This window comes from Marmota monax, unplaced genomic scaffold, assembly GCF_021218885.2.
Source record: "Marmota monax isolate L192 unplaced genomic scaffold, Marmota_monax_Labrador192_F-V1.1 WCK01_AAM20220418_F8-fsc00007, whole genome shotgun sequence".
NCBI classification, from domain to species: domain Eukaryota; kingdom Metazoa; phylum Chordata; class Mammalia; order Rodentia; family Sciuridae; genus Marmota; species Marmota monax.
In genome coordinates, this window is record NW_026692781.1 from 29047028 (window position 1) to 29060476 (window position 13449).

Here is a 13449-nt window from a genome sequence, read left to right on the forward strand (position 1 = left end):
AATGGTACCTAATTAAATGATTACAGTTATAAAAGTTTTATTCTTTGACTTGCTATTTTCACTTCTGAGAATATAGTCTCTAGGTAATTACTCAAAATAAAACTTAAAAGATAATATTTTATAACAATAACAAAAATGGCATAGGTACTAACAAAGGTCAAATTAAATTTAGAATAATTTCAATGTATTTTAATAATCTTTTAAGTTCAGTTTTATTAAAGTTACTTAAAAATTCATAATACTTTCACACACTATCAAATTCTAACCTTTCTGAAAAATAAACTTATATTTTCTCATGTTCTTTCATATTAAAGCTATGTAGAGTTTTTAAAATACAACGTACCACGGGCTGGCTATTTTTAAAAGTTGTGAGGCTGGCTTGCAGATGAACAATCTAGGGGAAAAAAATAACTTTAATTTACTTGTTTTGCAAAAAAGGTATAGGAGTTTCTATTAAAATTGAGAAGCACTGTAATCTGAAATTTAAAAAATCTAAACAACTAAAAATTCATTTATACATTTAAAAACATTCTTTTAGGAAAGATAAAACAACACATACTTGCTACCATGGATTAAAAAAAGGAAATACTTGAAAAAAAAATACAAACTTCCAGAGTATATAGGGACCAGGATATGTTGCTACACCTTTTGCCTCCTGTGAACCTATGTTTGAATGATACCTTGCTATAGACATTTTATGTGTCTTATGGATAAAAAATTTGATTATATTCAATATAAGAAGTTAAATACAAATAAAGAAGAAATACAAACCAGTAATATACAGTGATGAAATATTTACAAGGACTTGAAAAATCTGTACATTTAATATATTTTAGTTCTTTAAGTATCTGAGAAAGTTTTGCTTTTGTGTCACTTGTCGGAAATACCTAACTTAAAAAACTAAATATGTTGTATTTATGAATTGAAGTAGGTTTAAATATTTTTTCAGGTGCACATAAATTCCTTTGTAAAACTGAAAATAATCTATAATGAGCATATATTAGTGTTAAAAGCAGAGGAAAAAGTATTTGTTCAAAAAAAAAAAAGTAATTGTTATCCATGTCAAATGTCTACACATGAATGTATAGGGTATGCAGTTGTAAAACCTCCTGAATTTTCCTGCAAAGTTGTCAGCCTTCTTGGAAGTGTTTTTTGCTTCTTCAGTAAAACTATCAATCCATTATTTTTATCATTATATTCTCATTTTTCTGTAACATTTCTTAATATTTTATGTTGTCTCAGCATGATTAGTAACTTGATTTCCAACTAAATTTTTGCTTTCTCTCACCCATGTTCAAAGAGAGGTACAAATAAAACCTTTCTGTTAAATTTTTTAAGTTATCATTTGCAAGAGTAAGAAGCAACAACCTAAAACAGATTATGTGTGTTTTCCTTTGTCTTTTTTTTCCTTAGCAAAAACCTCAACTCAGATGAGTAATCTCAGTTATACAGGAACTGTATACCATTTACATAACCAAGATGTTTAGAAAACCTTTATTTAAATCTATTATATAACAGAGGAGTGTTATAATAGTAATTAAAATTTTCATTAACAAAGCCTACAAGGCATTCTACACCTGCCTAACATAAAGCCCAGTCGTTCTGGCTTTACTACTGATTTGACATACCTTAAATACGTAGTAAAGATAAGAAAGAAGTATGGCAAGTGCTCCACAAGTTGTCCAACTAATTATGATCAAAACAACTGTCAAAAAAGGTAAGTCTGGTGATATCATCTTGATATCTTTAGGAAGTTCAGAGGGTCTGGAATAAGAAGAAAGTTTAAAGTAATAGAGTAACAGATATTTATACAGTCACATATAAGAAGAAAACAATATACAGGTTGAGCATCCCTAACCCCAAATTGGAAATGCTCCAAAATTCAAAAGTTTTAGCATTAACATGTTACAACTGGCAATTCCACACCTGATCTCATGTGATGGGTTACTGTTGAAATGCAGGTACACATTAAAAATATTGTATAAAACTATCTTCAGGCTATATGTATAAGGTATATAGGAAACATAAGTGAATTTTGTATTTGGACTTTGTTCCCATCCCTAAGATATCTCATTATGTACATGCAAATATTCCAAAAAAACAAAAAGTGAAATCTGAAACACCTGTGGTCCCAAGCATTTCAGAGGACTAATGAACCTGAAGTACTCTGCCAGCTTCTTCTACTTATTAGTATATAAGTGTCATGTGGTAAACAGTATCAATAAAGGCATGTGGTCACATTAATTTAAGTTCCATAATATAGTGTGACAGCTCCTTTCCCATTTAGATACACATAGCCAATACTTATACTAATGAAGACAAAAATGTTGCCAAAAAAATTAATTATAAACCCTGTGCCATACATCTCCAATCTTGATAGGAAGAACAATTTTCCATTTTTTTAAAGCCTTGAGACTACTCTGATGCTTGTTGGTGTTATTGTCAGACACCCCTGCCAAAAGCACCTCAGAAGGCAAAGTAAGAAGTACCACATCATAACCCCCATCCTCCATGAGAGTAAATCAGATAACATGTATGATACGGAGGAGTGGCAATGGAAATTAGATTGGTGTTTTACTTCAGATTCTAACTGTGTGTTTGGGCTCTTAATACAACTCTGGATTGTTTTAGCCTCCTTGGAGGTTTTATACATTTCATCTAATAGGATGCTAAATATATTGATTGGCGTCTCTTGCCCTCAGGTTTCATTTTCAAATTGAGCATACAAAAGCACTGCAGAGAAACAATCCCTTGTGAGGGATTTACAACCATGAAATTTGTCAAGCGTTCTTGACTAACTCTTGGGCACTAAAGTCAATATCCAAGGTGGCATTTAATTTTCAATAAATAATAAGCTTTAATAAAGGCATAATTTGGAACACTAACTCATGCTTTTGCTAGTTATACATCTTTCCTTACAAAATAGTTTAGTGGATCTTGTCGGGAGCCCCTCTGGAAATACATGCCCTTAAGTCCTGAGCAAGAGATACTGAATAATTATTGCACCCCTCAATAACTTGGGCTTTACCTCCACTCAGATAATGAGGCCTGACTTCAGGAGTAGGCGTCACCCAGTGGGTTTGAGTTACACTCACCTGTTCCTTTGTAATCCTACCCCTTGCCTCATTTGAATGGCTTCTCCCCAATAAAACTGGGTTCGAGGTGTGCTCTTTCTCTTTCTTGCCTGCCTTGCCTCCATTGTGGGAGCTGGGTCAGAACCCAAAGAAAAAGGTATTTCTCTGTCTCTGTGTGATTATTTCCTGCCAGCCCAGTTCACCTGGAGTGACCCCGCCTGGTTTAGTTGTGTGTCACGGCAGAATCTGATTAAAAGAAGTAGGAAAGCTTTGAGTCATTCATTTTACCTTTTCAAAGTTAGCCATAATGAGGAAAGGAGTCTCACAGATGCAGAAGACAGTAGGCCACTCCAGTAGGCAGTACATGTTCCAAATAGAAAGAGAATCAAGGATACAAGGGGGAAACACATACTCTGACTAGTTAAAACAATGGCATCTAATTCTGGTAACAATAATAAGTCCCATAATTCCTTAAACCATTTATACCTGTGGACAAAAGAAAACAAAATGAAAGCAAAACAATGAATAAACACTCCCAATAACTAATATTCCAGGATTTCATATTTGAGGTGTTTGACCATTCACTAGAGTCTTTAATGTTCCATGATTCTCAATTTATAAATTTATCCTGAAAAATAAATTGGAAGTCTCTGAATGAAAAAAGTCATTTATCTCCCAAGAAAATCTACCTATCAGAAACTATCTGAGTACTGACTCTCAACACAGCTTTACTGCGCTCTTGATTTCTCTATGAAGCAATGCATTCTTACTCATGTTTTCTTTTTTTTTTTAAGAAGCCAACAACTAGTTGGCTAAGTACCTCTTTTTTTTTAATATATATATATTTTTTTAGTTGGCGGACACAACATCTTTTGTTTGTACGTGGTGTTGAGGATCCGAACCCAGGCCACACGCATGCCAGGTGAGCGTGCTACCGCTTGAGCCACATCCCCAGCCCTAAGTACCGGTTCTTAAACAAAAAATATAAAATACAAATAAATTAAGAATGGACTATCAACTATAATTAAGAGTTATAAAATATAGTTTATTATAGTTTCTATAAGAACAGAAAATGATCAGAGGCACTATTTTATCAATATTCTATAATAGTTTGTCAGTCTGGGATACTCAAATATCAGACCATATGTATTCATTTGCAAACCTTAAAGTAATGTTTTATTTACTGTCTAAGTTAAAACTGATGAAGTTCAATAATTATTTTTGGAATGACTATACTACTGAAATAAATGTAAATATGTTGATTAAGCCTTTTTCCTAAAAGAAAAATCCCATCCAATGAAACAAGTCAACTGCCAAATTTGTATGAACATTTACACTGCATTATATATCAAACATTTTTTAAACATATATTTTTTTATAACTTTATTTATTTTAATATTTATTTTTTAGTTTTAGATGGACACAATATCTTTATTTTATTTCTATATGGTGCTGAGAATTTAACCCAGTGCTTCATGCATGCTAGGTGAGCTCTCTACCACTGAGCCACATCCCCAGCACCTCAAACATATTTTTATATAAAATAAAATTAAAATCATTATCACAGATAATAAAATAAAACTTACCCCAAAAGAAACTTAATAATAATTACGAAAGGATCAACTTTATATGGTTTGGCTTCTTTATCCAATATGGTAGCATATTCTAAGCAATAACCTGGTGATTTAAAAAAAATTACTTGCAACACAGAATTCACAGTAATTAAGTATGAAATATATTTTGCATTGTCAAGAGCAAGATGTTTTATGTCAGAAAAGCAAGGGACTTTGCTACCACCAGAGAAGAAACACTAAAAATTATTTTTAATTCAATGGTTCTTAGAAAATAGTAATTTGTGAAATAAATTTAGGAAGTCAAAGACACAGTTTCATCTCTTCACAATTCAATGATTCTTTTAGTATATTCAATGTTGTGCAAGTACTTCACTTCTTTTTTATTAATGAATAATACTCCACTGTATGGACATGATATTTTTATTAATATTCATTTAAATTATTTCTATGTTTTAGCTAATAGGAATAAATACTCTATGAACATTTGTGTACAAGTGTTTATTTATTTATTTTTTTTATTTTATTTATTTTTTTTAATTTTTTATTGTTGGCTGTTCAAAACATTACATAGTTCTTGATATATCCTATTTCACAATTTGATTCAAGTGGGTTATGAGCTCCCATTTTTACCCCATATACAGATTGCAGAATCACATCAGTTACACATCCATTGATTTACATATTGCCATACTAGTGTCTGTTGTATTCTGCTGCCTTTCCTATCCTCTACTATCCCCCCTCCCCTCCCCTCCCCTCCCGTCCCCTCTTCTCTCTCTGCTCCCTCTACTGACATTCGTTTGTCCCCCTTATATTATTTTTCCCCTTCCCCTCACTTCCTCTTGTATGTACTTTTGTATAACCCTGAGGGTCTCCTTCCATTTCCATGCATTTTCCCTTCTCTCTCCCTTTCCCTCCCACCTCTCATCCCTGTTTAATGTTAATCTTCTTCTCATGCTCTTCGACCCTACTCTGTTCTTAGTTACTCTCCTTATATCAAAGAAGACATTTGGCATTTGTTTTTTAGGGATTGGCCAGCTTCACTTAGCATAATCTGCTCTAATGCCATCCATTTCCCTGTAAATTCTATGATTTTGTCATTTTTTAATGCTCAATAACACAATTAATAACCTAGACTTAATTGACATATATAGAATATACCACCCAACATCAAGCAGTTACACTTTTTTCTCAGCAGCACATGGATCCTTCTCAAAAATAGATCATATATTATGTCACAGGGAAACTCTTAGACAATATAAAGGAGTAGAGATAATACCATGCATCCTATCTGATCATAATGGAATGGAACTGAAAATCAATGATAAAAGAAGGAAGGGAAAAGAATACATCACTTGGAGAATGAACAATAGGTTACTGAACGATCAATGGGTTATAGAAGACATCAAGGAAGAAATTAAAAAATTCTTAGAGATTAATGAAAACACAGACACAACATATCGGAATCTATGGGACACATTGAAAGCAGTTCTAAGAGGAAAATTCATTGCTTGGAGTTCATTCCTTAAAAAAAGAAAAAACCAACAAATAAATGATCTCATACTTCATCTCAAAATCCTAGAAAAAGAAGAGCAAAACAACAGCAAAAGAAGTAGAAGGCAAGAAATAATTAAAATCAGAGCTGAAATTAATGAAATCGAAACAAAAGAAACAATTGAAAAAATTGACAAAACTAAAAGTTGGTTCTTTGAAAAAATAAACAAAATCGACAGACCCTTAGCCATGCTAGCGAAGAGAAGAAGAGAGAGAACTCAAATTACTAACATACGGGATGAAAGAGGCAATATCACAACAGACACTTCAGAAATACAGAAGATAATAAAAAATTATTTTGAATCCTTATACTCCAATAAATTAGACGATAGTGAAGGCACAGATAAATTTCTTAAGTCATATGATCTGCCCAGATTGAGTCAGGAGGATATAGACAACCTAAACAGACCAATATCAATTGAGGAAATAGAAGAAACCATCAAAAGACTACCAACTAAGAAAAGCCCAGGACCGGATGGGTATACAGCAGAGTTTTACAAAACCTTTAAAGAGGAACTAATACCAATACTTTTCAAGCTACTTCGGGAAATAGAAAAAGAGGGAGAACTTCCAAATTCATTCTACGAGGCCAACATCACCCTGATACCTAAACCAGACAAAGACACTTCAAAGAAAGAAAACTACAGACCAATATCTCTAATGAACCTAGATGCAAAAATCCTCAATAAAATTCTGGCCACTCGGATACAAAAACTTATCAAAAAAATTGTGCACCATGATCAAGTAGGATTCATCCCTGGGATGCAAGGCTGGTTCAATATACGGAAATCAATAAATGTTATTCACCACATCAATAGACTTAAAAATAAGAATCATATGATCATCTCGATAGATGCGGAAAAAGCATTTGACAAAGTACAGCATCCCTTTATGTTCAAAACTCTAGAAAAACTAGGGATAACAGGAACATACCTCAATATTGTAAAAGCAATCTATGCTAAGCCTCAGGCTAGCATCATTCTGAATGGAGAAAAATTGAAGGCATTCCCTCTAAAATCTGGAACAAGACAGGGATGCCCTCTCTCACCACTTCTGTTCAACATAGTTCTCGAAACACTGGCCAGAGCAATTAGACAGACGAAAGAAATTAAAGGCATCAAAATAGGAAAAGAAGAACTTAAATTATCACTATTTGCAGATGACATGATTCTATACCTAGCAGACCCAAAAGGGTCTACAAAGAAACTATTAGAGCTAATAAATGAATTCAGCAAAGTGGCAGGATATAAAATCAACATGCATAAATCAAAGGCATTCCTGTATATCAGCGACAAAGCCTCTGAAATGGAAATGAGGACAACCACTCCATTCACAATATCTTCAAAAAAAATATAATACTTGGGAATCAACCTAACAAAAGAGGTGAAAGACTTATACAATGAAAACTACAGAACCCTAAAGAGAGAAATAGAAGAAGATCTTAGAAGATGGAAAAATATACCCTGTTCATGGATAGGCAGAACTAACATCATCAAAATGGCGATATTACCAAAAGTTCTCTATAGGTTTAATGCAATGCCAATCAAAATCCCAACGGCATTTCTTGTAGAAATAGAGAAAGCAATCATGAAATTCATATGGAAAAATAAAAGACCCAGAATAGCAAAAACAATGCTAAGCAGGAAGTGTGAATCAGGCGGTATAGCGATACCAGACTTCAAACTATACTACAGAGCAATAGTAACAAAAACAACATGGTACTGGTACCAAAACAGGTGGGTGGACCAATGGTACAGAATAGAGGACACAGAAACCAATCCACAAAACTACAACTACCTTATATTTGATAAAGGGGCTAAAAGCATGCAATGGAGGAAGGATAGCATCTTCAACAAATGGTGCTGGGAAAACTGGAAATCCATATGCAACAAAATGAAACTGAATCCCTTTCTCTCGCCATGCACAAAAGTTAACTCAAAATCGATCAAGGAGCTTGATATCAAATCAGAGACACGCCGTCTGATAGAAGAAAAAGTTGGCTACGATCTACATACTGTGGGGTCGGGCTCCAAATTCCTCAATAGGACACCCATAGCACAAAAGTTAATAACTAGAATCAACAAATGGGACTTACTCAAACTAAAAAGTTTTTTCTCAGCAAAAGAAACAATAAGAGAGGTAAATAGGGAGCCTACATCCTGGGAACAAATCTTTACTCCTCACACTTCAGATAGAGCCCTAATATCCAGAGTATACAAAGAACTCAAAAAATTAGACAATAAGAGAACAAACAACCCAATCAACAAATGGGCCAAGGACCTGAACAGACACTTCTCAGAGGAGGACATACAATCAATCAACAAGTACATGAAAAAATGCTCACCATCTCTAGCAGTCAGAGAAATGCAAATCAAAACCACCCTAAGATACCATCTCACTCCAGTTAGATTGGCAGCCATTATGAAGTCAAACAACAACAAGTGCTGGCGAGGATGTGGGGAAAAGGGTACACTTGTACATTGCTGGTGGGACTGCAAATTGGTGCAGCCAATTTGGAAAGCAGTATGGAGATTTCTTGGAAAGCTGGGAATGGAGCCACCATTTGACCCAGCTATTCCCCTTCTCGGTCTATTCCCTAAAGACCTAAAAAGAGCATGCTACAGGGACACTGCTACATCGATGTTCATAGCAGCACAATTCACAATAGCTAGACTGTGGAACCAACCTAGACGCCCTTCAATGGATGAATGGATAAAAAAAATGTGGCATTTATACACAATGGAGTATTACTGTACAAGTGTTTATATGAATGTATGCTTTCATTTCTCTCAGGTCTATTCTAGGAATGGAGATGCTAAGTCATATAAATAACTCTGTTAACCATTTGAGGAATTGTCAGATTGTTTTCCAAAGAAGCTATTCCATTTTATATTCCTCCCAGAAGTATATGAGGGTTCCAATTTCCTCCATAACCTTGTTAACATTTGGTATTATCTTTCTTACTATAGTCGTTCTAGCTAGTGATTTTCTTTTTTCTTTCTTTCTTTTTTTTTTTTTTTTTGTGCTGTGGATTAAACCCAGTTTCATGCATGCTAGGCAAATGCCCTATCATTGAGCTATACTCCCAGTCCAGGAGGTAAATTTGGATATGCACTCTTGGTATAGAACTACCACTTTAATTGGTTTAAAACATATTCCCATACTTAAATATTCTAAAGTAAAAAAAGTATATATCTCTGGAGTTTCTGGGCAATCTATTTGTGAATTTCGTATGTTTAGGAATCAAGTATCTAGTCTGCTGAAATTAAGAAGTATGAGGCCTCCCCTTCAGACTTTCAAAACCTTATGGGCAGGCTGGATATGTAACTCAATGCTAGCCTAACAAGTGTGAGGCCCTGGGTTTGATCCCCTACATTAGGTGTAGGGGGACCAAAACCAAATAGGTCAGATTTTTTTTTTTTTTTTGTAGTTGTAGATGGACACAGTGCCTTTATTTTACTTGTTTATTTTTATGTGGTACTGAGGATCGAACCCAGTGCCTCACACATGCTAAGCAAGCACTCTGCCACTGAGCTACAGCCCCAGCCCCCAAACAGGACAGATTTTACATTCAAGTCTGGTTGATGTCATATCACTAGAATAATATCCCCCACACTCTCCTTTTCCCTTCTGATACTGAGGATCAAACCCAGAAGTGATCTACCACTAACCTGCAGCCCCAGCCCTTTTTGAGATAAGGCTTTGCTATTTCTGAAGCTGGTCTCAAACTTGTGATCCTTCTGCCTCATTCCCCACCCTTATTACTGGGATTACAGGTATTCCTGGAATATAGTTTAACTCAGGTATAAATGAGCATGGAATGCAAACCCGAAGTTATATGAAAATAACGAAAGGCATTAAGTAGCTGTAGGATTTGGGGAGATGGATATGGTGGAGGTGATTTATGGACTACTTTTACATATTTTTACATATTTTGGTTCCATTATTTTCTCCTGCTTCTATTACTGTCCAAGCCCAAGAAAACAAAGATTAGGCTCTCAGGAAACTGTTCTAATTATTATATTCTGAGGATGGTTTTATCCATTTATCCTACATCTGCCTCTCCAGATCCATTCACTTTGCTGTTGACTCTGGGAGGCTTACTTTCATGCACAGGCTTCTAGATAGTTAAATTTAGTGAATGAAAGGTTCTAGTAGATAAGAGAGCAGGAAAAAATGGTGTTAGAGAATGTATTTCCCTACCTTTCCCCCTACTGAGACACAGGCTGGCAGTATTGCTTGTTTCTATACCCAAGGTTGCAGCTCTAGTAACACTGCTCACTCCTACAGGTCTCTTAGGTTTCCTCCATCTCTAGCTTGTACTTTATCATCTCTTGTTGGTTTCCCTTAACTCTGCACAAATCTTTGAAATAGTTCCTTCATTAAAATTTCAATAATTCCATTCAGTGTGCCAGGACCTAAATGACATTGCTGATATGGCTAGCTTACTAAATGTGTACTGTATGTTTGATACAATGTTAGGCTCTAGAAATAAAATGGAGAACAATGTGCCTTTGATGAGGCTCTACATCTTAAGAGGTCCTCAAGAAGGAAGAAGCTTCAGGCATAAAGGTATAAAGTGCATAAACAAATAAGGAATTTTCTTGGGGATGTATTAAAACTTAGAGGATTCCTAAACTTAAGAACCTGGGAGATATAGGTCTTGAATTTTCTGTCTTCTTTAGCCACATGTAGGATGAAAAGTAGCTCTGATGCACTGGCCCACAGAAATAAAGACGGAAGGAAGCAAAGAAGGAAGCGAGGAAAAATAAGAAAGGAGGAAGGGAAAATGAGGAAGAATGAAAGAAGAGAGGAGAGGAAGGGGAAGGGAACAAACTAGGGTGACACAGGAGGAGATTAAGGGGCAGATGCCTACTAACAAAAGTATACAACACTGAACAAAGGTGCCAAAAGCATATGTTGGAGAAAAGACAGAATGGTACAGGCAAAACTGGATATCCATATGTAGAAGAATGAAGCTAGATTCCTATTTTTCAACTTGCAAAAAGTCAACTCAAAATGGAAAAAAATCTAGGAATTAGATTAAAAAAAAACTCTGCAACTTCTAGAAAAAAATATAGCATCAATGCTCTAACATAGGGACAGGCAACAACAGGACTTCCAAAGCACAGGAAATAATTACAAGAATAAATGGGATTTCATCAAATTAAAAAGCTTGTGCATAGTAAAGGAAACAAGAGCATAATGAGAGTCTCCAAAATGGGGGAAATTCTTTGCCAGCCACTCTTCAACTGAGATTAATATTGGGGATATATAAAGAACTCAAAAAACTTACCACCAAAAAAAAAAAAAAAACAACCCAATGAACGGCACATGAACAGACACTTGTCAAAAGGACTACAAAGGGCCACTAAATATATAAAAAAGTGTTCAACATCTTTAGCAATCAGGAAATGCAAATCAACTATACTGAGCCAGGCACAGTGGTGCACGTCTGTAATCCCAGCAGCTTGAGAGACTCAGGCAGGAGGATCACAAGTTCAAAAGCCAGACTCAGCAACTTAGCAAGGCCCTAAGCAACTAAGTGAGACTGTGTCTTTAAATAAAATACAAAAAAAGGGTTGGAGATGTGACTCAGTGCCTGAGTTTAGTCCTTGATACCAAACAAACAAGCAAGAAAAAAATTACACTGAGATTTCATCTCACTCCAAGTGGAATGGCAATAATCAATAAAACAAATAGTAATAAATGCCAGTGAGGGTGTTGGGAAAAAGGAACACTTACATACTGTTGGTGGGATTGTAAACTAGCCACTATGGAAATCAATATGGAGGTTTCTCAAAAGATTAGGAATGGAACTACCATATGACTCAGCTACATCACTCTTCAGTATTTATCCAAAAGAATTAAAATCAGAATATTATAGTGATACATACATTTTAAAGCCATGCAATTCACAATAGTTAAGTTATGGAATCAGCTTAGGTGTCATCAACAAATGAATAGATAAAGAAATGTGGTACATATATACAGTACAGTTTTATTCAGCCATAGAGAAAAATAAGATTAATAAGATTATGTCATTTGCAGGAAAATTTATGGCACTTGAGAGCATTATGTTAAGCAAAATAAACCAGACTCAAAAAGTGGAGGGTCATTTGTTGTCTCTAACACATAGAAGATAGGGGAAAAAAAAAAGGAAAAAATGGGAGGTGGTTTATGAAAATAAAAGGAAGACCAAAAGATTAGAGGAAGGAGATGAGGGGAGGCAGAAGGGAAGGAAGAAGGGAGGTATTGGGGAATAAAGTTGACCAAATTATGTTAAGTTCACATACAAATATATCAAGATGAATCCTATTACATTTAATTACAGTGAACCAATAAAAAATTAATTATAAAAAAGTACATAAAACTGAAATATTCCTGTAGCAGGAACAGCAACAAGTAGAGGCATGGGAATAGAATTTAAATATTATCAAGCCTACAGCTCTAATTACCTATTTATTTATTTAGTACTTCAGATTTAATTCAGGGGTGCTCTACTACTGCACTACAACCCCAGCCTTTTTATTTTGAGACAGGGTCTCACTAAATTGCTGATGCTAGTCTTGAACTTGTGATCCTCCTACCTCAACCTCCAGAGTCACTGGGATTACATGAGGTGCCACCATGCCCAACTTAATTATCAATTTATAAAAAATAGAGCAGTTAGAAAAAATGTTCAACTACACCTAGGGGTGTAATGAGCAAAATTCAAACTGTGAGAGACATAAACACACAAAAGCGGTTGTGTTTAATAAATTATGAGGCAAAAATAAAAAAACATGGAGGACAGAACTTTTAGCTTAAGAAACTTAATGATCAAATTTAGTGACAAATGGTAATTATTTGGAAACTGTTCAGATTTTTTTAAACAAATAATTTCATAATATTAGAGCATTAAGAATTTTACATGTATTATGATTATTTTGTTCCTTTTTAATACATAAATACTGAAAACTATTACATTCAGATTATTCTTCAAATTCACATATTTTAAAAAACAGTTAAATGTTCAGACTCAAGTTTATTTTTTTCATTAACAAATGATACTGTTACACAGATCAAATTAAAAAAAAAAAAAAAAAAGAAGGCAGACCAGTAGAATAGAAGAAGAGGATCAGGGGAGAGAGGGGATGGAAAGGGAAGGTATTGGGGAATGAAATTGATCAAATTCTACTATTTTATTGTGTGCATGTATGAACATATTATAACAAATCCCACTGTTATGTATAATTATAATGCACCAA

General features: G+C 34.5%; 1 protein-coding gene across 1 annotated transcript in view; it reads right to left on the bottom strand.

Moving 5' to 3' along the window:
* Pgap1 (post-GPI attachment to proteins inositol deacylase 1) overlaps positions 1-13449 on the bottom strand; it is an 89308-nt gene that overhangs the window by 10580 nt on the left and 65279 nt on the right. The window contains exons 21-24 of the mRNA XM_046447427.2: positions 4661-4751; positions 3363-3560; positions 1629-1764; positions 344-394 (exon numbers count right to left, since the gene is read on the bottom strand). Of these exons, the coding sequence (XP_046303383.1) occupies positions 344-394; positions 1629-1764; positions 3363-3560; positions 4661-4751 (476 nt within the window). The remainder of the gene's footprint in view (positions 1-343; positions 395-1628; positions 1765-3362; positions 3561-4660; positions 4752-13449) is intronic.